This window comes from Haemaphysalis longicornis, unplaced genomic scaffold (genome assembly GCF_048455015.1).
Source record: "Haemaphysalis longicornis isolate Haplotype H1 unplaced genomic scaffold, Haemaphysalis longicornis Haplotype H1 scaffold_1, whole genome shotgun sequence".
Taxonomy (NCBI): Eukaryota; Metazoa; Arthropoda; class Arachnida; order Ixodida; family Ixodidae; genus Haemaphysalis; species Haemaphysalis longicornis.
The window spans coordinates 167,861,804-167,888,117 of NW_027526203.1; the positions used below are offsets into that span (position 1 = coordinate 167,861,804).

The following is a 26,314-nucleotide window of genomic DNA, read 5'->3' on the forward strand; positions in this document are numbered from 1 at the left end:
GTCCATCAGTTTAGTAGTCGAGGGCTTGAAACCCGCAGTAGGCCGCTGTGGTTTCCCACAGCATGTCGTTGCGGTGTAATTTATTGCAAGCCGACAGCAAAATTACCTTGGATAATACAGAAAGCATATTCAGAGAAATTCTTGTTACTCTGAAAAAAATTTCGCTTTCAACATTGTTCCTTTTTAATTTTGAGTTTCTCCCGAGTTACTGCTGCCACTTAGTTCAGGTCTGCTCTGAAGAAAGGAAAATACAAAATGCCCATGCGGTGGAAATTGTGTGTTGATGAACGCCTTAAAGAATAGATACGATCGTTGTCTTCTATTACAGCGGCCCTCATAGGGCGAACATTTTCTTATGCATTTTAACTGACATTGTTATTTTTAACGAGCACGTTCTATTATTAAGAAAATGTTGGAGCTCTAAATAAAACCCCGCATTGAATTAAAAGATGGCTTCACCGAATGACATCAATGCTTGCAAAAAAGCACCGCCAGGGCTCCAAAATGACCGATGACGCCCATAGTCGTCATCAGTCATTTCGGTACAACATCTTATGACGGCTACACAGGTCAATGGGAGCGAAAGGGTTAATGGGACAATAAATTATGGACCCTATGAGGCCCGCTGTAATAGAAGACAACCATTGTATCTGTTCTTTGCGGCGTTCACTAATACAAAATATCCACCGGATAGACATTTTTTATTTCCCTTTCTTCAGAACAGACCTGGACTGAGTGGCAGGAATAACTTGGGAGAAACCCAAAATTTAAAAAAAAAATGTTGGAAGCGAGATTATTTTTCCGAACAACGAAAATTTCTGTAAATGTGCTTTCTGTATTGTCCAGGGCAATTTTGTTGCCGGCTTACAATGAATTATATCGCAAATACGTGCTATGCCAAACCGCAGCAGTTCACAATTTTATGGCACCCTTTACAGCGCGCAACAACGCAAGTTTCCGAGCGCGCGTAGCTTTCTCGAGCTCAAAAGCGAAGGATTTGGTCGCCGCTGATGCCTGCGAGCGCAATGGAACCAGCGCCCCGATATAGCCCAGCGCTGCCTCTGGAAGACTGTCACGCCCAGCATGACACGCCAGCAGAGAGGCCATTAAACATATCAGATAGGGCGGCGAGGGCAGGGCGAGCACACTCTTATTAGACCGGCGCTCCTTGGTTCCCGTCGGCGCCCTTACGCGGCGCCGCGATGCAGTTCGGCCACCTCTCCCGTGCTCCGTTTACTTCTGCGCGGACCTGCACATGTCTCGATACCGCGTTTCTAGCCGAGGGCCACGTGCATCACTAGGTTTGCCTTCAGTCAGCTAGTCCCAAAATAAATGCACTTTACCACCGCAATCGCGATGTGCTGACGCTGGGAATGCGTGTTCGCCACGCATTCCAAAGGTCATAGGTTCAATTCTCATTCAGAACCTCTCTGTCATCCGCTCAGAAGGGGACTAAGGAACTTTTACTCTTTCTACGGGCGACGAACTTAAACACCAGACTATAGACTGAACGCCCCCAGTGTCTATCAGTGTCAGTGCTTCAGCGCTGGGCATACGTGTCTGCTCCAATTTCTTTTAGATGCAGAGCATCTGATTCACTCGCCTTGTCCCTCCGGCGTCGTCGTCGTCGTCGTCGTCGGCGTTGTCCGCCCCTCCCCCATTCTCCTCGCCGCACAAGCTGCGCTCTCCGCCGCTCACCCCCTCTCCTCTCCGATAGCGAACACTCCCTCGCGAGGGGCATTGGATTGGATTCGATTGGATTGGCTTGGCTTGGCTTGGCTTGGCTTGGCTTGGCTTGGATTGGATTGGATTTGGATTGGATTGGATTAAAGTGGATTGTGTTGGATTGTGTTGCGTCATAGCCGCGGCAGACGCGCTGGGGCCGGCGCATGTGCAGTACTCTCTCTTCCGCGGTTTCCTCGCCTTCGGGCGCGCTGCGCATATAACCGGTGTGCCGTTCTCCGGCGAAGCAACATCCACGCTTGGCTCAAACACCTAGAGTCCACGCCGCTCTACAAGTACGCCAACGTCGTCATCGACTGGCACCGGCTTACGCAGTCCCCTCAACGTTATGCGCGCTATAAAACGCGGTCCCTTCGCCGCTCCGCCTATGCGTCGCTTCTACACAGGGGTTCCCGTGAGGGGAGGTGGGAGTTTTTTTTTTTTTCATTCTTTCTTTTTTCCCCTTTCCCACGTGCAGGATAGCAAACTAGGCTCTATCCAGGTTAACTTTCCTGCCTTCCTTCTACACCCTTCCTTCCCTCAGAACCAAACTTACAGAATTTTATTTTAACTCAATTACTTTACTTTTATTTTCCTTGCGCCCCATAGGCCACTTTGTCTCACATACCTCTGTTACGACGAGACAGGAGGCCGGATTTTCCACCTTTCGAGTTATCCCCTGCTCTCGCATTAAAAATACACGTCGTTGCAACACAGGTTGAGGTTCACCCGCTTGGTGTCAAGAAAGCTGCGTATGCACATACCCACGCAGGGAGGACACATACCTACGCGGACGATCAACCAGATACGTATTGGCCGGTTGGCTGCAAGGCAGCGACATTTCGTTTCCAAGTCAGGGCAGTCTAAGAACTTCCTTTGCTCACTGCCGCAGTCTTCTTGATCAGTGGCTGAAACATGATTTCTGTTCGGCTTCTGTGACCCAACAGGTAACGTTGCGGCTTGTAAAGCTTACCTCCTGGATATGAGCCCGTGGAATTGGGCCTGTTTTTTTAAGTGCGGAGCACTTTAGAGGTCCGGCTTGTCGTCGTAGCTTTCACAGCTACGTGGAATGCAACCTCTATAATTTTTTTTATTTACGGGATTTTCTTATTAAAAAATGCTCCCTTACATCAGTTCGACGCATTCTTTTTGTAAGGGTGGTTTAGTATCTTTTAGGTCGTTTTAGGTGCGGAGAATAACGGAGAACGGAGAAAGGGAAAACAGCAGCTGTGCTCGGTGAGTACACCGTCTGTCTCCCCGCCGCAGCGTGCAATCGTAGCTCAATTGGTAAGCCAACGGGCTGCCGCTCCGTTTCTCTATTCGTATCAGGCTGGATTCCTGGCGGTGCCAGTAACTTCTTTTATTTGTTCGCGGGAGTTTTCTGTTGATACCAATGGTCACGACAGAACCCTGGGGGGTGCAGGTAATAAGCTCCGCTTTAAAAACTATGGTTTTACGCACCGGAGCTGCACCTGTTCTGATAGGCGTCCTAGTATATGGCTAGGAATCAATGGTACCACTTGGGGTGGTTTAACGTGCCTAGTGGTGTCACCAACCACTGAGGCGAATTCAGTGGTAGCGTGTAGACTACGACAGCACGAAACAGATATAGCCTCGAGGAAGGCGATAAGACGGATCGAGATTACATGTACAACTTCTTCAAACTGTGTGCGTTACTATGAAGTCAGTGCGAAGGCGAAATAGAAAGTCAGATAAAGGCGTTTCTTTTTCCTTTCATTCTTAAATGCTCCTCTAGCATTTTTAGAGAGGTCTGGCATTCGTTTATCTATATGCCCAGATATTGGTATTCCGTTCCCCACGGTAGTTTTGTTTGTTGAACGAATGCCGATTCGTTACGAGCGTCGTCATTGCACACCAGAACAACCGACTTTGCTGTCCTGAACTCTAAACCCAGTTCAGTGGATTCTTCGAAGCCCATATCTGAGCTGTTGCCCTATACGATCAACGCCAGCGCCGCGGCGCGGCCTCCTTCGGCAGCGCACGAAGCTCTCCATAACGCGACGGCGAAGTTTCATGACCAGAAAAGGTAGTAGCTTTGGTGCAGCTTTTCCTGTATAAAATGGGCAGGCAATTCGCGGGGATAATTTTTGTTTTATTCGTAGACTAAAACTGGGGTTGCGGGTTATATGCAGGGGCGGGTTCCACGCGCCAAAATACGTACTGCTCCCTATTCTGTTCTTCCAACTGCACATCACCAAGACAACCATACCACAACCTATGTGAGCCTGCCTCAACGATCGCCTACCCACAGTGACCACCTAGGGGTAGCTCTGACCTGACGACGCAGAAAACCCTGACGGACAAAGCAGCTAGGGCCGCTTAGCAGCTGCTGACCACCCACCCCAACAAGACCCTATATTATGAATATAGGGGTCTCTCTCTCTCTCTCTCTCTCTCTCTCTCTCTCTCTCTCTCTCTCTCTCTCTCACTCCGTATTGGTAAAAACAAATGCGAACTCGCGAGTTGCTAAAGCCCCTAACTGATGTCGTGGCTCACTCGCAAAAGGGAGCCGGACATTCAGAGGGCACACAGTGGGGCTAAAGGGCAGAGCAAGGCCTGTTTTTGAAGATAAATATACCAGTATTTCAATGAGCAATTTTTTATTGATGAACACTTAAAAATTGCAGAGGGACAGTGCTAGGTGTGATTGTGCGGCATCCTGGCCCGAGTGGCATGAGAGCCCGGGAGGCGGTGCGCCTCTGATGCCTTGTCTGGACGCAGCCGCGCGCTGACCTGAAAAAGGAAGGGCGCGCGCTCTGAGAGAACGCCACTTTGGCAGAAACGACCAATGTACCAAGAACAACTCGCCGTCATATCACTGCAAGTAGCGCACTGCTGTTTCGTTACTCCTTTCTTACCCATGTTGTCTGTTGGCTCAAAAATGCACTCCAATGGCAGGGACAGTTAAACCTTAATACAGCCATCTTCAATGCAGCAAAAGCCTTTATACTCTAACAAAGGAACAATTACCACGATCATTCAACCCTATGCACTTCTTTTTGTACTTTAACTATCAAATTAACCTGAAAAAAGGACAACAGTGACACTCTCAGTGCAGTGTTGGAGGTGCAACTGCTGCTGGCGATTTTGGCCTCCCGTAGCAGTGCTGCCAGACTTGCCGCAATGCACGTAGGCGTCGCCGGCCACTCGCTCTGCTCTCTGCTTTCTTACGTGTTTATCCCTGGCTGTAAGCAGTCACTTCAGCCCCTCGTCTGCCTTATACGGCCTTTCCTGTCTTCAAGCAAGGTGTTTGGCCAAATCTTGAAAAATGCAAACAGAATTACACCGTATGCCCCAGTTTATAGACGGGACATGCGTGCATTCAAGGCTTGCACATGGATAGCATGCAAGTGCGACAAGCTACAAAACAAAATGCAAGCCCAATTCCTAAAAACGTATGCGACATTCGATTTGCTCACTTAAGTGAACAAATTGATTGATTGATTGATTGTGGGGTTTAACGCGCCGACGCAACGCAGACGATGAGGCGCGCCGTAGTGGAGGGCTCCGGATTAATTTTGACCACCTGGGGATCTTTAACGTGCGCCGAAATCTCGTACACACGGGCGTTTTTGCTTTTCGCCTCCATCAGAAAAGCGGCCGCCGCGGCCGGGAATCGAACCCGGGACCTCGTGCTCAGCAGCGCAACGCCTTAGCCACTGAGCCACCGCGGCGGGTAAAGTGAACAAATCGAACGCAAAAAAGAGCAGAGGCTGGGTCGAAGCTATAGCTAATAAGTGCCTCCGAGTAGCTGTTAAGCCCGTATGGTTTGTCCGCGCCACATGCACATTTCCAGTTCAACATAACGCCAATGCAACAAGGTAAAGTTCCCATTTTAAAGGTGCCGTGAAGACGAAATACAATTTTGTTGCATTCAGAAAATTCCTTGTTTTATAGTACCCTCAGCACTTTCCCGGTCGCAAGCAATGCTTTATTCAGAGAAAAACAATTTAAGCCGACATTTCAATACTCCTGCTGCATTGTATGTTTCGTGACGTCATTCGCGCAGGAACGGAGTCGAAATTTTCTCGGCCAAGCCAAGAATGCATAGGCAGAAAAAAAATCAAAGTACAAGCTTGCATCCCAAGCAAGGATGACCGCTTTTAGGCCAGGAAGCTGGAGTGAACACGTTTCATTCTTACTGCAACGAAATATTTTGGCCCCACTTAGACCTTGATCTTTTGCTATGAATTCTTTGGGGCCGAAAAGGGTAAGACTGGCCTAGAAAATTGACAAATACTGTACCATCGTCTCCTATATTATTTCAATGCCAAACACATCGCCCGCTTTACAATGTGAGTGAGTGGGACGCTTAATTCGCCACAAGTCTTAAAGTGGCGCCCCGAGATAATCCGGGATCCTCCATCGTGCCTCAGAGTAATTGAATTCGAGAGTTCCTTGTGCCTGGTGGCCAAAGCAACCCATGTTCTGGCGCTCTGGCCAGCAATAAGAACCTCGGGGCCGCGGCCGAGCACGCCTTTCCTACGTTGCCAGGTCCCATCGCACGTCACCCGAAAATATTCTTACATCGTGCCCGAAGGTTAACCGGTCATGTGATCCAAGCTGGGAAGGGAAGGCTAGCAACAGGGGGAGAGTGGCTGCAGTAGAAGGAAAGGGCTTGGTTGGCAACTCGCGGGTGATGCGTTTAGCTAGGAAAAAATACAGGAGGCGATGACTGAACATAAATCGAAAGTTAAACGTTGACTGAGGCTGCTGCCTCTGTCTGCAAACCGCCCCTTGGGTTACCATCCGCCTGCCTAGATGACGCAGCGATACTCCTCAAGAACCGCTGTTCGCACTCTCCTTCTGACCGCACTCGTAAATCTACCGTAGTTTTATGGCGATAATTCATTCGTGAAGCGTTGGGCGTGAATCGACAAACAGGTTCACATAATTGGCAGTGTCGCTTATGTCAGACAGGCCCGATGGCTGTGTTCAGCAGCGCCGGCCGGCATAGTCGCTAACTCCCTCCATGCTGACGTAGTTCGAATCTTCCATTGTTTAGACCACCATTCTTACTGTAATAAAAAAGAATATGCACTAAATTTCAGCTCATATCCCGCTGTGCAAGCTTATGATCCCTGTTTTAGTTGCGGCAAATTTTATCAGCATCAGCCAATCGCCAAGGGCTGTCCATAATACGTCAAGTTCAGCGCGGAAAAGTAGCTGGACAGTCGCATGGCTATTCTGTTTTAGTGCTCATTATTCAGCGTATTTGAGTGACGTTCGCGTTAAAGGTGGGGTCAGGGTTATTCTAACGAGGCAATCTTTCGAATGAACCAAACTTTTCTCGTCTCCATAGCCCGTTCAATTACTCGGTTGTTCCAGGACTTATTTGCAGCAAAGAGGCCCAGCGCTACTTTACCAACCAAAGGACTATACATAGAACGGTGCTTTTGAGCGTGAGAGCAGAGTGCTTTAAAATGGCCGCCTGGGACTGCCCGGGGGGTTTGCGAGTGCCCTCACTTATGGGTGCCCGGCCGGTGGGGCAGCGGGTGATCTTCTGGCGGCATGAGCAGCATATGAAGGGGCCGTTGTGGCACTGCAAAATCGGGGGCCGCACGTAGTCCCGGCACACGTGGCACACAAACAGGTTGGCCAGGGCTGAGGCCGACACCCAGCCACGGGCCTGCGACTGGCCCCCGTTGCCACCTCCGGCCGCCTGGCGACTCATCTCCCCCAGGGGAAAAGCCACCACAGGAACTCCAGCACTACTGCTGCCGCTGCACAGACGAGGGGGGAGCAGTCAGCACACCGTAGCGAGGAGCAAAGGGCCCAGTCGCCAAGGGACGGCACATGAACGCGGCAAGGAAGGGCCGTGCACCTTTCTCGCCGGGACCTGTTCTCGCCGTGATACGTTCTCGGGACCCCATTTATCGCACACTCCACCACGGAAGAATGCCAAAAATTATTGCTCCTTTGCTCATTACCCGTACAGCGCCCTGGGTGCACCTTTTCCGTACAGCGCGCAATGAAACAATCTCTTTACATTACCAAATACGGGCTGGAACCGGCATATGTCATGTTGCATCATCACAGGAATCATCTAAAAGCCGGGAAGGAGTTCGTAACCACCCAGTACCTTTGTTTCGCACGTGCGCATACACACCACGGGGTAGCACTACGGAAATGATGAGGCAATGAAAGGCGCATACCCTGCCTTAATGTTCCACATATTACAGGGAGCAAAGGCAAAAATCAGCAAAAATCAAGGGCTTTCAAGGAGTTTAAAAGAACCGGATAATACATTGCCAAGGACCCCATATAATGTAGCTGTAACCATTTCTCATACAACAGTACCAACACACTGTAAAACTTGTTTATTGCACAATAACTGGTTCTAGAAATCTCTAGCAGCTTTTTTCCCTATTTCCTCGCTGGTGTTTAGGAGTTCTTCCTTCGTCGTTTTTGCTGTTCTTCTGAGGCTGTTCGACTTGGCCATGTAGGCCATATCACCTATCTTATCCGCTTTGTCGGAAAATGTATTAGCTGAAGACAAGGCCAGCAAACGTCGATTCAAACTTTCCCTACTTTTCTCTCGTTTTCTAAACCTCCTCCTGGACAGTGCACCTGTTCAACTGCCTTGCTCCTTCAAGCTGCTGCTACTACTGGGATTCAAGACATGCTTGATAGCGGTGCCTTGCAACTGACACTGCGGTCTCCCATTTCGCTTCCTTTTTTGCGTCCTCAAAAAGCTCGTCGCTGATAGCCCAGAGCAAGCCGGAGCCCTATTTTAAATTTTAGGCGATCACCGCCATCTTCCATAGTGCCTGTTTTCATGGGCTTTCCTGTTGCTAACTCAAAATAGTCACTTCCTTGTATATGGATAACGCTGGTTGTATTGCTCATTTCACCTGTACCATAGAAATCTGGGTTCATGCAAGAATTTTATTGTATGTTTTGCTTACGTTTTCAATGGCACACTCAGAGAAACTTGAACTTAACTTTTACTTAAAGGAGCCATGAAGAGAAAACAAAAGTTTGTTTTATTCGAAAGATTAGGTGTTTCATAGTACCCCAAGCGCTTTCCCGGAAGCAAATGATGCTTTATTCACTGAGAAATAAGGCAATTTAAGCCAAAATTTTAAATCTCCCGCTAAAATTGAACATTCCGTGACGTGTACAATGGCGTCATAAGCCGGTCCATGAAACAGATACTTAGTATGTCGACTCCATATAGCACCCACACGCGGGAGTCGATCGAGACGGCGGCCATTTTAAAAATACTAGTAAAACCTAGTGCACCCGCAGCCCTAGTCATGGAATCGCCTGATCCGGAGAACAAAACTCTCGCCGAGGAGCTCGGGCTTGCATTTAACAACCTCGCACCACTTGAACGCTCAATGCTTCTAAGTGCACGAGCGGCAAGAGTTGTGGGATACGCGGTGGACGGGAAAGCGACCATTCCGCGATAGCCACAACAGACGAACGCCCAGCCGTCGGCACCGCTGCCTCGTCAGCCCCGTCGCGACGGACGAATATAGACTGGTACGTATGTGCCGTATTTTGATTACGGTTAATAATAGTTCAATTTCAGTAGCAGTATCACTTATGCCAGTTGGCCGGTGTCGTGTATGGAAAGCCGTTCGCGCGAGCTCTCTGCTTCGACCAGAAAGATACGAGCGTCAATGCGCGGTGTTTACGGCATTTTTTTCCCCAAGGTCAGAGCGATTTGACGAAGTCGGCGACGAGCGCCAGCATGTCCCAGGAGTGAGCTAACGTAAGGGTCCCTGCCGTAACTGAACAAACTGAAGTTTTCAGTGGTTGTAAACTGGAAACGAGCTCGTAACGACAGCAGCAAGCCAACACCATTCGAAACTTACTCGTCGCTTCTTGCTGTTCCTTACTCCCCTCGTTTCTATTTTTACCTTTGCTGGTTGGCGATATGACGGCCAACCTCCTGTGAAGGGATTACGATACGAAGCAAGGTCGCGGCTGTGCGTGCTCGAACGGTTCGTTGGCCCCGAAGAGCCTCGAACCCGAAAATTCGTCTGCGCGACGGCGAGATGTCGAGCTCGGCCGGCGCTAGTTTCGCACGCATTGGCGCACACGCTTGCGAGTTCGTTCGGACCTTCAACCGTTTACTCCACCGTTCTTTGTCATAAAAAGAATGTGCAGTATGTTTCACGGGCATTTAGCTCGCTATGCAAGCTGTAAGCCCTGCCTAACATGCGTTTGCTTTTGCCGGCCTCCGCCAATCGCAGAGCATTCCCAAGTGACATCACAGGTTCTGTTGCGGAAAATGAGCTGGTGGGTCGCATGGTCATTTCCTTTTTTCCTAATTATGTAGCTTATTTGAGCGAAGTTTGCGTTATAAGTGGTGTCGTTATGGTTCTAACGAGGCAATCTTTCGAATGAACCAAACTCGTGTTTTCTCTTCATGGCTCCTTTAAGCCTGTACTATTCGAAATCTGCGTGAGAAGCTAGTATATACCGTAATTTTCCCCTCCATGGCTATTACAACAAACAGTTGTATTTCCTGTCTCCGTTTTTAAAGGCCAACTGCAGAAAAATTTCACATTGGCCGATTTATGCTGAACCTACCCCTACATATCACTAAGGCAGCAGGGCCACGATTAGCACAGATAATCGTGAAATATCCATTGATCAAACATGCGCGTTTAAAACAGCTCCACCAGCAGACTAAACAGCTGGTCTACTCTGCTGCTTAGTCCGGTAACCCCTCCTGAGCCGGGCTTGCTCGTACTCAGAAGGTTGGGGATCCCGTCCCTCATTCCTCACCATGGCCGCTTATTTCTGAACTTCAGCTTCGAAATGGGCCGTACTTTTCAATTGGAACTTTGGAACTTCCAAACTTTCGGTGACACAATCCCAGCCCTCCCTTAGACTATGCGGCTTGGTCCTTGAACTTCACCTAAGGGTCTATTGAAGAACCCTCTGAAGCTCATATTGCATATCACAAGTTGATCACAAATGAATTTCGAGCACAAATTGTTTGCCCCAATTTCGTGTACAATTGTATACATCCCGACACAATCACGAACAAGTGGATGCCGACGCCGGTAGCTACAGCAGTAATGCAAGAAGCCACACAAAATCATCCTTACGGTTCCTCATGCAGTCCATGAACCAGTCGAAGAAGGGCTCCGCCTCGTGCGCCTCCGCCTCCGGACTGTTATAAGCATAGAGAGAATGGAAAGGAAAGAGATTCACCGACAATTACGGTACCGTGATGTAAAGCAGAAGCACATTTGTTAAAGCGTTTTGATTTGGCGATATACTGAGGAAAGGCATTTGAGAGATACACGCTCGCGTGTACAGTTATGGACCGTTCGTTGTAATATGACTGCCCAGGCCAGTGTGGGTACGAGGCGGCAAATTCCTGTGCGCACCCAGCGCTATCTACTGGTTTCCTTCGAACACTCCTCTTGCTTTCATGAACTGAAACCTCTGTAGCTTAGGGGTACAATCACCGGTTCTGGAGGCCTAGCAGTGCAAAACTTTTTGCAAGGTTCGTGATTTTTAACAGTGAAGCCGTGTAGCAAATTGTAATTTTGTCGCGTCCGCAGTTTAAAATACCAAGAAATTGCCGAGAGCCTGTGCATGCGTGCCTCGCGACGGCCGTCTAGCGCATCCTCCGCACGTTCGCCAAGGCAAGCCCACCAACTTAGGAGAGTGGCCAAGATTACGGCGACCGCCCAACAGTTAAAAAAAAAACAAGAAAAGGCCGGGATCACGAGTGAGTATCGTGGTGCCCTAGTAGCATTCCATGTGCACGTTTTTGAAGCCAAGCATACCCACTTAGGGAGATTGGACAAGACTGGCAAAAAAAAAAAAAAAAACTCCAGCGTTAGCCGTATTCGGGGAAACACTTGCTCGGGACGAGAAAGAAACGTCATAGCGTACGCCACTCCGAGATGATGTCCACTGGTTATCACTTCCGAAAAAATGAAAGAAGCTCACACTTATGGTAACAATGATGCAGTAAAGGTTGTTGCGGCAGCGAAGAAGCAAATCGGCTGCAATCGCGGAATTAAACCTTCTTGATGGTTGTGAAGGTTGTGTACAGCTTCGCTACCTGCAAGTTTTACGAGTTAGTGTGAGCTTCCTTCCTTTTTTTGTAATTCTATTGCCGAGGGCTTTCGAATAGAGAAAAAAATGACGCTTGCACAAAAACATCTCAAGTAACAGGGCCAGCCGCCATATTGAAATTATCCCAACTAGGTACATAGTCGGCACGCTTCATTCCAGCGTCTGATCGGGACCGCTATCTGACAGGATGCCAAACAAGGAGTCACCGTCTCTTCAAACTGTTTACTGCCTACCCAGAGGGGTGCTTAGGAAGCCTGACTAAGAGAAGTCAGGGGTACGACAGTAGAGAAACCGCAGGGCGGGTTTGGGTACTCGAGTGGCGAGACTGCGGCGAGCTTCATGATGCAATAATCTGCTGGGCTGCTTCCACGCGACCAGCTGAAGAGCTACTGTGCCGCCACACAAGTGGTAACCGCTGCTCGACCAGGAGCTGCGCAGCCCGCATTTGCCCCAAATGAAGGAGGGCTGACCTGAACTCGCAGACCTCCTCGTGCTCGTGCTGGTCCGAATGGGGGAGCTGCGCAGTGCAGCCCATGCGCGAGTACTTGCACGGAAAGAAGACCATCCTGGCCACGTTTTCCATGGCCAAGTTGCGAATGGTGCCGCCTGCGGGGAAGGAGAAGGAACCAGTCTCCCCTAGGTCGGCCCAGTGCAGTATAATTGAGGTCATTGTTACCGCTCTGCCGTGATAAACTAACGTAATGTACAGTCCACCTTCCCTATTACAAGACGAGGCTTCCTCAAGCACAACACCTTCCTGCCTGTGCTGAAACTGGGCTGCCAAGCAGCCACCACTGCAGCACCAGCAAAGATGGGCGATGACCCCTGCAACCAACGGTCAGGCATGCCATGCATCAAATTCCCCTCAAAAATGCACTCCCATAGCAGGGAGAGTTACACCTAAATACAGCCATCTTCAATGCCGCAAAATCCTGAATGCACTAACAAAGTACCACAATTACCAGGCTCATTCAAACCGATGCACTGGTTTGGTACTTTCAATGTCAAATTCTCTTGAAAGGAAGGACAGCAGATCGGCAGTCCCAGTGCAGTGTTGGAAGTGCAACTGCTGCTGGCGACTTGAGCCTCCCGTAGCAGCGCTGCCTGGCAGTCTTGCCGCAATGCACGTAGGTGTCGTCTGCCACTCGCTCTACTCACTGCTTTCCTACGTGTTTCTCCCCGTCTGTAAGACGTTACTGTTCCATGTCCCCACATTGTTATAGCTGCCTCTGGCAAGGAATCCTGGTTTTCCTCATCAGCCTATCGTCTGTCTTATACGGTCTTCCCTGTCTTCCAGTTAGGTGTTTGGTCAATCTTTAAAAAATGCAAACAAAATCGACGGGAGTGACAGCGTACGCGCAAGTTTATAGCCGGCACATGCCTGCATTCGTGGGTAGCACGCAAGTGCGACAAGCTACAAAACAAAATACAAGCCCCACTCCATTCAAACCTATGTGACGATGATTTCACAAACAAATCGAACGCAGAAAAGAGTAGAGGCTGGGTAGAAGCTATAGCTAATAAGTGCTTCTGAGCGGCTGTTAAAACCGTATGGTTTGTCCACGCCATATGCACATTTAAAATTCAACATAAAGCCAATGTAACAAGGTAAAGTGCCCATTTCAAAGGGGCAATGAACAAAAAATACAATTCTGTCCCATTAAAAAAAAATCCGTGTTTTACAGTACCCTCAGCTCTTGTCTGGCAGCAAACAATGCTTTATTCTAGAGAAAACAGCTAATTTAGGCCGATGTTACAATTATCCTGCTGCGTTGTATGTTTCGGGACGTCATACGGGCAGGTACATAAAAGAAAATTGAATGTCGAGCGTGGCTGCCGCTGTCTGCAAACCGCCTCTTTGGTTACCATCCGTCTCCCTAGATGACGCAGCAACACTGCTCAAGGACCACTCTTGCTTCTGACCGGACTCGTAAACCTGCGGTACATTTATTACGCTAATTCATCAGCAAAACGTTGGGCTTGATACGACAAACAGGTTCACATAATTGACAGTGTCGCCTATGTCAGTTGGCCAGGGTTATGTCAGACAGGCCTGACGCCGGCGTTCAGTCGCGTCGGCCGGCATATAGTCACACTAACTCCCTCTATGTAGACGTGTTCGTACCTTACATTGTTTAGCTCCCCATTCTTTCGGCAATAAAAAGAATATGCACTCAAGGTCAGAGCAAACATGTTCTGAAAGCTTATATTCCGCGTTTAAATTGCATCGGATTTTGTTGGCATCAGCCAATCGCAACGGGCTCTCCATAATACATCATGTTTCGCGCGGAAAAGTAGATGGAGAGTCGCATGGCTATTCTCTGCACCCCCTCTCTTTATTCAGCTAATTTGAGTGAAGTTCACGTTAAAGGTGGGGTCAGAGTTTTTCTAACAAAGCAATCTTTCGAAAGAACCCAAACTTGCATTTTCTCTTCATGGCCAGTTTAACTACTCGGTTGTTCCAGGGCTTATCTGCTGCAAAGAGCCCCACACTGCTCTACCAACCAAAGGACTACATAACACGGCGCTTTTGACAGGTTAGAAAAGAGTGCTTTAGAATGCCCGCCTGGGGATGCCCGAGGGCGTTGAGAGCGCCCTCACTTAAGGGTGTCCGGCAGATGGGGCAGGTGAAGAGTTTCCGACAGCATGCGGAGCACACGATGTGGCCCTGGAAGCACTGCAGGATCGGGGGCTGCACGTAGTCCCGGCACACGGGGCACACAAACAGGCTGGCCAGGGCAGAGGCCGACACCAAGTCACGGTCCTCCGACTTGCCCCCGCTGCCACCGCCGGCTGGCTGGCGACTCATTTCCCACAGGGGATGAGCAACCACACGAACTCCACCACTACTGCTGCCGCTGCACAGACGAGTGGGGAGCAGTCAGCACACCATAGCGAGGAGCAAAGGGGTCAGTCGCCAAGCGACTGCACATGCACGCCGCAAGGAAGCGCCCTGCACCGTTCTCGTCGTGACCCTTCTCGGGACCCCCTTAATCGCACACTCCACCGTGGAAGAATGCCGAAAACCGCGGCACCTAAGGCTCCACATTTTCAAACTGTGCAGCAGTAATCTTAAGCGGTACACCTTTCCCACACCAGTGTGCAATAAAAAAATCTCTATACACTCCCAAAAATAGTGGCTGGAGCACACATGCGTTATGTGGCATCCTCTCAGGAAGGAGTTCATCCAGTTGATTGTTCTGCCCGCGCACACACACAGCGGGGTAGCACAACGGAATTGCTGAGGCAATAAAACAGCCGTGCCCTGCCTTAATGTTCCACATTTTACAGGGAGCAAAGACAAAAATCAAGGGCTTTCAAGAATTGAACCGGAAAATACTTTGCCAAGGACCCAATATAATGTTTTAGCTTTAAATATGTCTAATGGAACAACGTTTCAACACGCTGTAAATCTTGTTTGTTACACAATACCTGGTTCTAGAGAGCTTTTCCCCTATTTTTTGGCTGGTGTTTAGGAGTTCTTACTTTATCGTTTTTGCTGTTCTGAGGCTGTCTGACTTGGCAATGTAGGCCATATCACCTATATTATCCGCTTTGTCAGCAAATGTATAGCTGTAGACAAGGCCAGCAGCCGTCGATTCAAACTTTCCCTTCTTTTTCTCTCGTGTTCTTAACCTCCTCCTCGACAATGCACCTGTTCAACTGCTTTGCTCCTTCAAGCTGCTGCTACTTCTGAGATGCAAGATATGCTTGATAGCGGTGCCTTGCAGCTGACACTGGGGTCCTCAACGCCTTTGTTAAGGGAGCATTCAGGATACCGCTTAATTTGTCAACGGCCTGGCATAGAATCCGCTGGGAGATATAGGACGTGTTTTTCAAGTTATACACGGAGACTTGACAGTTCACATTGAACTCTCTCTCTCTAGACGGTAGTCTGGCCATGGCTAAAGGTAAGAAGGCGCAACACCTTTACGGCCGCAAAATCTGCATTCGTCACCAACTCGTCCTGCATGCGGAGTTCAAGTCCAATGACTGTGCTGAGACCGAATGGACGGGCCGGGCAATTGCGCACGGCAACACGTGTCTGTAAGGAGCTACAACCTGCTTTCTTCATGTACCCATCGTGCTTCGCCCTCTGCTGATGACTTCTTAGCGCAGACTCTTCTATTGACAATATGTCAAACGTTTTTCTGCACGGTCGGCACTTCGCGCTTGCTGGGTCTGGCGAAACCCTGTCTGTGTAGGGGTCCTTGCTCAACCATGACCGCTGAAAGGCGCACTTCCTGGGCATGAGGAACATCAAGCATTACCACGTCCACCATTTGCCGCCTAAAATCAAGCTTAGAAGGAGCAAATTAGGCGTAGTAAACAAGCAACGTGCGACTGGGATGGGTAATCCGCGTTAGAGCCTAGCCTCCGCCTAAACCCACCGCCGTGCCTTCACCTATACCAGGACTCCACTCAGGCAGTTGGGGAACTCCAACGCATCGCCAAGTCGGTCTACCTGACTTGTGATGTGCATCGCATTCTGAACTCATTCCCGTGCCCTCACGAGTTCTGTGGGATCTAGTGCTAGGGATTGACCACTCCGGAACTGGAGTATCTCCGGAATCATTCCACCTTTTCGAGATCCTGGAGTAAAAGGGGGGCAACGCTCGGTGGAATGGAATGGGAATGGAATTATAGGGCATTTTTCCAGGAATGAAATAGCAATGGAATGGTATTGATTTTTAAAGCGCTGTACGATCTTCCGCGGGGACCTCTACCCAAGCTGGCTCCTTAAAGGAGTAGTGACAAAATTTCAAAGCTGGAATAACTGCGTAAAAAGCTCCCTTTGTATATGGATATGATGTCACCAATGAACAGTAGAGAAAAAAGGGTGTTTACTGAACCAGGCGCGCGTCCAGATGACACCTTGACTGGCAGTGAGAGCCAAGCATAAAAAAAACCTGCCGAGCTAGCACTTCAGCGTCCTCGTCTTCTCTGCCCCAATTTTTCGGGTAGTGGGGCATATTATGGCAAGGATAATGACCTGCGTAAGATTTCGTGCAGAACACTTGTGGCAATATCTCCCAGGAAGTTCCGGCAGTAACCGTTCAGTAAAACATAGTTCAAATCAATTTTCATCATTGCACTCACGAAAAAGCTTATAACGGATACCCTGTCGACATCGGCATCAGCATGACACGTTGAGTGCCTCGCCATGCTCTTCGCCCCAAACTGTAGAACTCGGGCTCCCGTGACGCAGCCAAGGCGCTGGCTAATAATAGCGCGCGCTGCTTCACCCAATGTATCACGTCACAGATTTGGGACTGACGTCATGCTGTCTGGCACGTGCGACCACCACCGGTCCGGACACGCTCTCTTGTTCTAGCCATATATCCTCCTGTATAACGCTTTGTGCCTGCTCAGTGCTAGAAATTCCGCCGTTCTCTCTAATGGCGCCCTAATTCCAGGACTCCTGTGTTGGCGAGGGCACGGTCAACATTTGTCTTCACACCTGGCAACAATGGGTGCTTAAATAAAGGTGTCAAGTCCCTTTGCAAACAACAAATACGCGTTGTATTAAGGCATTCTCGCTCTAGCACTGACGGACAACTTATGTTTGTACATAAAAGGTATAAAAATTCGCGAGGCCTCAACTAAAACGATCTCGTAAGTGGCCGGAGTGACGCTAGAACTCGACAGTGGTAATTACAAAAGAGAGGGCCTTTCTTGGGCTACCTTGTTCGTTCGTTGTTAATTTCACGCAAAGGCTTTTTTTTTCTGCGTTTCGATTCAGCCATAAATATTACGGGTGACCCACTGGGAATTGATCGGTTATTCGGTATGTGATTGCTGGGGGAAGAATGAGTGTTGCGGGAGAAGTACAGAGAGAAACGAACGAAGTGCATGCTGAATGCTTATCCTAAGTTTATACAGGCGCCCTCAAATACTGAGTATCGCCTTGAGCTAAAGCTTGAAGTCGTCATTCTTTGCGCAGCAGCCCGGAATTGCCGATTACCGCGTCGTCAGTATATCTACTACATGCGCGATGGCACCATTTCGTGGAGCAGCTGGGACGGAGAAATAAAGTGAGGAGGATTGTGGGCGCGTACCCTTTCGGGGACCGTAAAAAATATTAGCAGCAGAACGAGACTGAATGGACTCCTAAGTAAAAAAGGGGATCTCAACGGTTTGGACTTCTTTAAGCAAAATTTAATTCGTATGACAAAATTATCACTAAACACCGAATCAAGCATCATTATTTGTCACTTATCAACTCCTATGGAGCAAGAGAAAAGTTAACTGGCTCTTATCGCAGTGACAACCTTGAGGACATGTATACATTGTTGGGACACTGCCGCAGCGAACCTAAAAGGGCGAGGGTGCCGGTGGGAACAGCGCACTGAACGTTGTTAGTAGTTCTGCGACGACACGCATAAAGCTTAGGTCTTTAATATTGGCTCATCAAGTTCAAACTTTTGTAACTGGAAGACGCCTTCGCATAGCAGACGACGCCGAGGTACGTTTCAGTTCACTTCCGCTTGAAACAGCAATTAGCATCGGCATGGTCATCGAAAAACCTGGGAACTTGGCGCCCCCACAGTGAGCGGGCTGCTCCAATGGGTTTCGGGGCGATAGAGCAGGCACAGTCTATATAGGAGGCTATGCTCTAGCATACGCGCGCGCGCGTTCATAACGGCCATGGATCAACAAAAACAGCCATGTCAAGAGTGCCGTCCCGTCTCGCGGACGCCTAGGTGTAATTTTCGTCGAAACCGAAACTCATACGACTAAATGAGGCGGTAATAATTATTTACGCTGTGGTTGACAATCTAATGTGCCATTCTGTGATTACTGGAATGGTAGGCACCCATAGCAGTGAATAAAACACAACACGAAAATTTCGTGCCAGAGCTCCTTTAAAACAGCGTCAGTGCAAGGAAAGCAGCCCATCGCTGCTTTAAGTTTCTTAGCGGCTAATGGGACCTTGGGGATGCAAATGGTGAGTGCGAACCCGTCAAAGAAGCTTAGAGCCACTAGATCAGGTTTCAGACTATCGGCGCTCTCTTCTGTCATTGTTGTATGCCGCCAACAGCCGCCATTGCTCGAACCGCATCAGGTGACATTGGTTTACCCCGGAATACCCTTGGGCGCAGACATTTTGGTGCCTCTGCGTTTCCGCTTGCGTGCTCTTCGATAAGTCGTGATTTTCAGAGCGCAGCGCGGCTGTATGACACGTCGAGAGTGAGTTTTTAAGCCCCCAGACAGAGTATACCGATGCCGTGCTGCCCTGTACTGGGCTGTTTCAACCGGCGGGAAGGTGGAAAACGCCTGCATCGCTTCCCGCTGGGAAAGCACGACAGTGGCTTAGCGTAACCTATCGCCACTTAGAAAGCGTAGCTTAATTAGTGGCTATACCGCAACCTAGAGCCACTAAATAAGCTACGCTAGTGTAGCTAATTTAGTCAGGCTCGTTGCCCCGGCGCGTGGTCTCTAGCGGTAGTACCCGGCGGTGCCCGGGTGGGCCATTATATTAAGGACAGCAATTGGTATTTGTTAGTCGCCATATTAGGCTACTTCATTGGGAAGACGTACACACTCGGGTGCGCCTGCCTGCTGTCAGTACATAGGCTCCTACTGCAGGCGCGTCGTGGTAATGTGAAACGACTGGTACTCGTGTTTTACTCCTACTCTCGCTAAACAAATTGCACCAAGATGGCGAGTTTGAGCGAATGAGTCAGTGAATGAAAAAGTTTTAATTGAGCCGGCGTAGTGGCAGTGGTTCCCAATTTCAGAAAGCCATGTGATATGTGGGTTTATTTGCGTCATTGAGTAGGTGCTCACTAAGGCGGGTTTTTCAGAAATTGCCCTCCTAACCAAAGAAAAGGGCGAAATTGTGGTTTCGCGAATTCGTGATTTTCTCGGTTACCCATTCACATATCGAAGCGCTTTTTGCTGATCTTCGAAAGTAAACACAGCTGTCATGGTTGCCAAGCCGCGCCCTGACCAATTCCGCCCGTCAATGTCAGCCGCAATTGGACGCATAAAACTGGCCACCCTGACGTCAGGCACCAAAATCGCTGCCGCCATGCGTCAGTGTCATTTCTCTTCAGCTTAGCTTATCTAGTGGTTCTAGGTAAGGTGTTCCTGAAATCTACGGCGCGCCAAAGCGGTTGTTGCACATGACTGCCGTCGTATCCGCGCCGCGCCTTCGCCTGAGCCCACTGCCGCTCGCGTCGGTATCTTAGCCGGCGTCGCCATCACTGGTCAATAGAGGCTTCTTTGGAAGCTTGCGGTTGCACCTTAAGAGCTCTTTGTTACTCTGAATACTAAACATTGTTTTGAGATGTCTTGCTTAACCACCTCCCCCCTACTTTTTTTTTCATCCCAGCTAATATTTCAACTGCAGAAAAAAAGGTTTTATAGCTCATAGTGCCTCCCGCAGACAGCAAAGTGGGCACGAAAAGGAACAATGATTTTGGGAGACATTCGCCCAAGTTTCACCAGAGAAAAAAAATAACTTCCAAGCTAGTGGTTCCTCGTGCATGATTTCTTTGATATGCTTGCTTTATTTTCCTACCTTTAGCAGATTAGTGCAACACTGCCAGAGCCGTGACACATCACTTAATCAACAGACTGCTCGAAACTGACTAGTTACGTCATATTCACTTAATTATAAGTTCTCGCTTATTTTCCGACCTCTTACTGTGTAGCGGCCAATTTTTATTGTTCCGTTCGGTGGTTTAAAAAGCGTGAAGCCAAGTAATGTGCCGAAATTATTTCATGCCTTGTGGGCAAATTTATCTCCATTTGCGGTTACCAAGCAATTTACTGTACCGTTGCATGTTGCTGCCGTAGTGAGTGCTATTGCAACACAGCTTTTTAGTTCACTGGGGTGTTCATGCAGCGGGCCGCTAGCTGTGCACCACGAAAGTGCTCGAACATTTAAAGAACACGGGTTCTACAGCGAAGCCGTTAACCTTCCGTTGGTCGGAAAATTTCGCTTCTTTGTTGTAAACAAAAAAGACCCAGGCTATCAATTGATTGATTTTAGGGTTTAACGCGCCGACGCAACACAGGCGATAAAGCGCGCGGTAATGGAGGGCTCTGAATTAATTTTGACCCCCTGGGGATCTTTAACCTGCGCCGAAATCTCGTACACACGGGCGTTCTTGCTTTTCGCCTCCATCAGAAAAGCGTCCGCCGCGGCCAGGAATCGAACCCGCGACCTCGTGCTCAGCAGCGCAACGCCTTAGCCACTCAGCCCAGGCTAAGAATTGAACGCAAACGGCAAATCTTTCTTTGCAATCAGGCACACAGCAAAGAGCTCAGTATTCGTTTTAAAAAACCATAAAGCAAGCATCGAAGCCGCATCAAGGATGATAAGGCCCCCGTGAACAAAGGGAACCTGAGCGCTCTGTCTGAGCGTGCGCTTTTATGTTATAACCTGAACCTGCTTGCAACTTGTCTCCGTCATATGGCGCTAGCGCACAGAAAAGTGGCCGATCGCGCTCGCCAGCTAAATATTTGGGCTCCTTTTCGCAAACCCGGGAGTGCAGAACTTACGCAGCTTCTTATTCTCGCCCAGTCTTCCGTATTACGGAAGGGTATTAATTTATTAAATTAATACCCTTCTGCTTCAACGACACTTTAAGCATGAGACCCTCCTACATTCGTGTTGTCTTCCCTATCGTATACAGCTCATGTCGCGGCCTCCTGCTTATACGGAGCCCCAGCTGAACCATAGCGCGAAAAGAAAACGATGCATGGGGTAAAGTATGCGGTATGCAGTCACATGGCGAACGCGATTTGAGGTCAATGTATTAGCTGATTACGTGTGGAACGAGCGTGTAATTAAGAAGCGCGACTTGCATAGCTGTGGCTTCGTAGAAGTAAAAAAGAGGATGAAAAAAAAAAGACCGACTTGCGCTGTATGAGAAAGTGAAAGCAGCATCGAGAACACACACTTAACACTTTAACTCTTTTGTTACCGCGGGAAGTTGACCAATTTTGAAGGGTCTAACAAAACATTTTTTTGTGCTATACATATTGGTTAGGCACACATTGCAGTGACATACAATACAGATTATTCCACGCGCTTTCCAACGACACCAGTTTTAATAATGTTTTCCTAAATAATGATCCCGAAAAAAATTATCGAATTCGAAATTTTTGTCCACGCGTCGAAGAAAAGAAAAAAGTAAGTTGTGTATAATAAACCACCTGCAGTAGAAAAAATTTAGAATATACATTTTGTAGGTAGACATTTCAAAAACCCGTCCTAGAAAAAAAATTGAGTTGCGCAGTACAATTTGTCATATAAAAGAAATTGTTAGCCCACGTGGTGCCCATGCCATGTGGTGAAGCCCAACCGCTATTTCAAGTTTTGCTATTTTGGATATCTCTAGAAGAAATCTGGTTGTTTGACATTATTAAAGGCCCAAATTAGCCTCCACGTGATGTAAAAACACCTTGTCAATGATTATGACTGGCACAATATTGAAGGCAAGCAAGCGATGTGAAAAAATCCGCTTGGAGTTGAGAACCAAACTCTTTGGTGGATGCTTGTTGACGTTCTGATGATCGCTCATCAGTCAGAACTTTCATTTGCGGCTTATTGTCATGTTCTGACTCACTATGGTAGCCCTGCTTGCAGGAATAAGGTACGATGCGCTAGAATCATGCCCAGCAAGCTTTCACCAAGCCGCCGTCGGGCTGTGAAGCGAGTTCAGCACTACGAGCCTACTACATTGCAGCGCCACCTAGCAATTTTGAAAAGAAACAAATACAAGGCTGTTAGAGACTTTGTCAGAATAAACAGTACTACTAAGAAGCGATATTAGACCTCCGGAAATACCCTCGTATGAAACCGACACTGGCCGGTGAACAGCTGGCGGTGTTCAAGGCCAATTGGAAGCGTTCTCCTCGTCTGAACTGATACCCGACGACTTGGTGTTATCGTTTGACTTTCAGCGGAAGCTCTTATCGCAGAAGCAAGGCGTAGATAAAGTGGAAGCGCGAGCGGCACGCTTGTTTTTAGGAGCAGTAGCGGGCAACGGAGGCGCCATGGCAAATGAGCTTGTAGTTGGGTAACTGCGTAGTAGCGCCAAATATGAATTTCGCAATGCGAAAACGAAACCGAAACTGTTGTAAACTGGTTGAAAATGTCAGGCACACTTGCTAGACATGCGGGGGACCATCAGAAATAAGCTTTGGGAGAATAAAGCTGCCCTTTGTCCGAACCAAAGATCATTAGTGAATAGCTGGGGCCATTTTCAAGTAATTATCACCTCTCAACGCTGTCGGATTACAAAGCTGACCTTATTATTTGGTATTTGACTTGCAAGGAGCCTTTTGACAAAAAAATATTATGGTAATGCAGCCTAACCACGACCGGCATCCTTTTTTCTCAAGTGCAGCAGCCACGCCCCCTTCGTCAAAAACACGCGCACCTCAGCTCGTAAAAAACGCCGCCAAAAATCTCAATGTCGCCGGAGCGGGAAAATTTAAACTGATTCTAAAAGGGCAGTGCCTAGACTAACTACTGGCCGCATTAGGTGTACGAGAAACGACTACAACATGTCGAAATAGGCAATATGAATCATCGATCACCGGTGATCGATTTGAATAGGCGTGGTAACGAAAGAGTTAAAGCTATAAAAGAAGCAAGGCCCACAGTCGGAGAGCGTGGACGGCAGGGATCCGTCTGTGGGCGGCAGGATCCATTTGCGGTGTCGAGCGTGGGGTGCCAGACAGCGTTCCATAAGCCGAGGATCAAGCAGGACTACAGGGGAAAAAGCAGTGTTCCTGGCCATTGCATATACGCCCCATTATCGAAGCGCGGCAGCCGTATAGTGCAGCCACAGGAAGCGAAGTACGCAAAAGGCCTAATTTCCTGCACCCGAAATCGTCTGCCAAGTACCAATCTGCCTCCAAGTGTTAACGCGAATGCGTACAGGGGGGATTAAAAGAATTACGAACAATGGAGTACACAGCCTTCGACGCATGCCGCAGCGTCTGGCTGCACCATATAGTTTCATACTAATATATACTATAGGGAAATCTGGCGCCACTGTCTAGGAGAGCCGCGCTTCGGCGAGGGTTCCGTTATGTACCGGGCAGGCACGTTCCACTTGTCCTTGGCATGGCTCATGAACAGGCTGAAAAGTTGGCTATGGCAGCAAAAAAGCAACAATATTGCTGCAGAAGGTTCATAAAATTGGATTTGTTATTGTAAAATTGAATCTCCAAAAATACTAATTTGTCAGTGATTATGTACAAGATTCATGTACGATGACAAAGAAAAAAAAATGTTGAGTTTTTTGTTGCTTTTGGCTTCGAGACAAAAAAGAAGCCATATGGCTAGCTAAGCCAAGTAGGCGAGGAACGTCGCTAGCGGCAATGGCGCCGCCCACGGCGGCCCGCGACTACAGCGTCACATTCCCCTCTAGTATAATTAGTATGAAACTCTATGGGCTGCACTGTCAGTAAACTGCGCGCATGCGTAGTTCTTTAGGAGGGTTTGAGAGTGTGGCCTACTGTTAGGGGAATGGCTTGGTAAAGAAGCGGGGCGTTAATTTATTTTGAGGCGTATTCTTATGCTCTGTCGCCACTGAGAATCCTGTTATCTACTACTTTCGGGAGCCAAGCGGGCAGCAGGCTGATTGCATGATGCCCTTCAACGATCAACCTGCTCAGGGGCGACGCAGCGTGAAAACGCGCCTAAAAAGCTACCGGCATCGCTTCTTGATCAAGGATTTTCCATAAATGTAGGCCACACTCTCAGGCACTCTCGAAGAAGTGCGCATGCTCACAGTTTGCTGACTTTGCAGCCGTATAGTGCAGCATGCGTCGGAGGCTGTGCACTCAGTAGTTGGTATTTCTTTTAATCCCCCCTGTACCCGCAGACGCGTTTCCACGCAGTTCATTGATTGATTGTAGGGTTTAACGCGCCGACGCAAGGCAGGCAATGAGGCGCGTCGAAGTGGACGGCTCCGGATTAATTTTGACCAGCTGGAGATCTTTAACGTGCGCAGAAATCTCGTACAACCGGGCGTTTTTGCTTTTCGCCTCCATCGGAAAAGCGGCCGCCGCAGCCGGGAATCGAACCCGCTTGACCTCGTGCTCAGCAGCGCAACGCCTTAGCCACTGAGCCACCGCGGCGGGTTCCACGCAGTTCGTACGCCCTTCGTTACGTGTATTCCTCTCAAAACGGAAGCAACCACGCGTCTCAAAACTGACAAAAGAAAATATTCCTAGTCTTTGCGCAACTTTCTTGGGGCCGTCGACGGGATGTGCAACACATCACGAGACCTCGCAATGGAGATGGGTGCCGCGGTACTCGCGCGGCTGGAAGTATTGTATGCCCATCGTCTTCTCCAGTTTCACTCTTCAGACGTTGCCATACAAGATGGTTATAAAAAAAACACAGCGACCGCCGTCTGGTAGCAGACTGAACCCAGCCAAAACGATACCAGAACAGACACTACCGCAACAATGGCGATTGGCGCGAAGCGGGCTACGCTAGACAAAACATCAGCACAAAAAATGTCGAAACGGCACGGAAACGTGTTTCGAAGCGAAACTGCTGGTGCATGGTTCATATTGTTTACAGGTTGGCTTAATAACACAACGACATATTTCGACAACAGAAAAAATGCGAGCATTACAAACAGCACCGCGAGTATTTACCAATTTCCCGGGTCGTGCGTTCTGCGAAGGGGCCTACCGCGTTGCACTTGGTCGTCAGTTGTTTCACGGTCGCGCCCACCAGCTGCACAGGATGCGTCCGTCAATGGCACTGGCCACGCGATTATGGAAGCAACGCGCTAGGTGTTCCAATCCAAGAACAGCGCTGTCGGAGAAAACGAAAATCAAAAATGCTGACTTTTTAGACCATGATTGCCGGCAACGCTCCTGTCTAATACTGCTAATCGCGGGGCGCGCACGTGGTGATAGCTGAGAGGCTTGCTTTGCATTCACACCGCGGTCCTCTCTGTTAACTGCATGCGCAAAGTTCGCTCTTTGGGTGCGCTGCTGACAAAGTTTAGCACGTTTCTCATTGCCACTGATTGGTCGCCCAATGACTCACCGCTTTGGCAGAAGCCACCGAATGCTAACCAGAATCTGTTTGAAGTTTGTCCCAGCGTGCAAACACGGCATCCGTTAGAAGCGGCAATTGCAATAAGATCGAGCCACCAAAAGTAATGGCGCCGCCTGCAAGCCCATGCGCGGATGAAGTTACTGGAAACAGTCAGGTATTTGTGATAGCGGTGGCTTCCATCTATTCTTGTACACGAGTGTGAAAGTGTTACAGTTTATCGTTGTCACCGCTCTGTGAATGGGTTGTTTTGTTGTCTGCTGCTACGCGCTTGCTACGGGGCTTTTCGACGCAGTCTCAGACCGGAGGCGACGCTCGGACTCACGGTGGGTTGTGGTTGGCGGGTGAGAAAAAGTAAAGACACTGGGGATATTTTGAGCTCGGCAGGGAGCTCACCTGCATACAACCCAGTGCAAGGAAAGGGGAGTAGAGGGGGAGTGACAGGACAAAGTGGAGAGAGACAGAGGGAGA

At 48.9% G+C, this 26,314-nt stretch overlaps 1 protein-coding gene across 2 annotated transcripts; it reads right to left on the bottom strand.

Annotated features, from left to right (window-relative positions):
• Positions 1–4,326: 4,326 nt before the first annotated feature.
• Positions 4,327–25,699, bottom strand: LOC144139176 (E3 ubiquitin-protein ligase Siah1-like). 2 transcript variants are annotated; one of them, XM_077671612.1, is made up of 5 exons: positions 14,398–14,584; positions 12,267–12,402; positions 10,812–10,876; positions 7,210–7,466; positions 4,327–4,476 (listed from the first exon to the last, which is right to left on the bottom strand). In XM_077671612.1, exons 1-5 carry the CDS (start codon positions 14,442–14,444, stop codon positions 4,358–4,360), a joined length of 624 nt encoding a protein of 207 aa, XP_077527738.1. In that variant the 5' UTR covers positions 14,445–14,584; the 3' UTR covers positions 4,327–4,357. The 2 variants fall into 2 exon arrangements, with proteins under 2 accessions (XP_077527738.1, XP_077527743.1); XM_077671617.1 differs by lacking the exon at positions 4,327–4,476 and adding an exon at positions 25,435–25,699 and having other exon boundaries at positions 7,271–7,466; positions 14,398–14,654.
• Positions 25,700–26,314: the final 615 nt, after the last annotated feature.

Excerpts from the sequence above, each read along its gene's own strand:
- LOC144139176 (XM_077671612.1), bottom strand. The coding sequence starts at position 14,444 with ATGCTGTCGGAAACTCTTCACCTGCCCCATCTGCCGGACACCCTTAA. Across the intron at positions 10,877-12,266 it reads GAGGAGGTCTGCGAGTTCAG|TCCGGAGGCGGAGGCGCACG; the intron begins GTCAGCCCTCCT and ends TGCTTATAACAG. Across the intron at positions 4,477-7,209 it reads CACCGGCCGGGCACCCATAA|GTCAGCGCGCGGCTGCGTCC; the intron begins GTGAGGGCACTC and ends TTCCTTTTTCAG.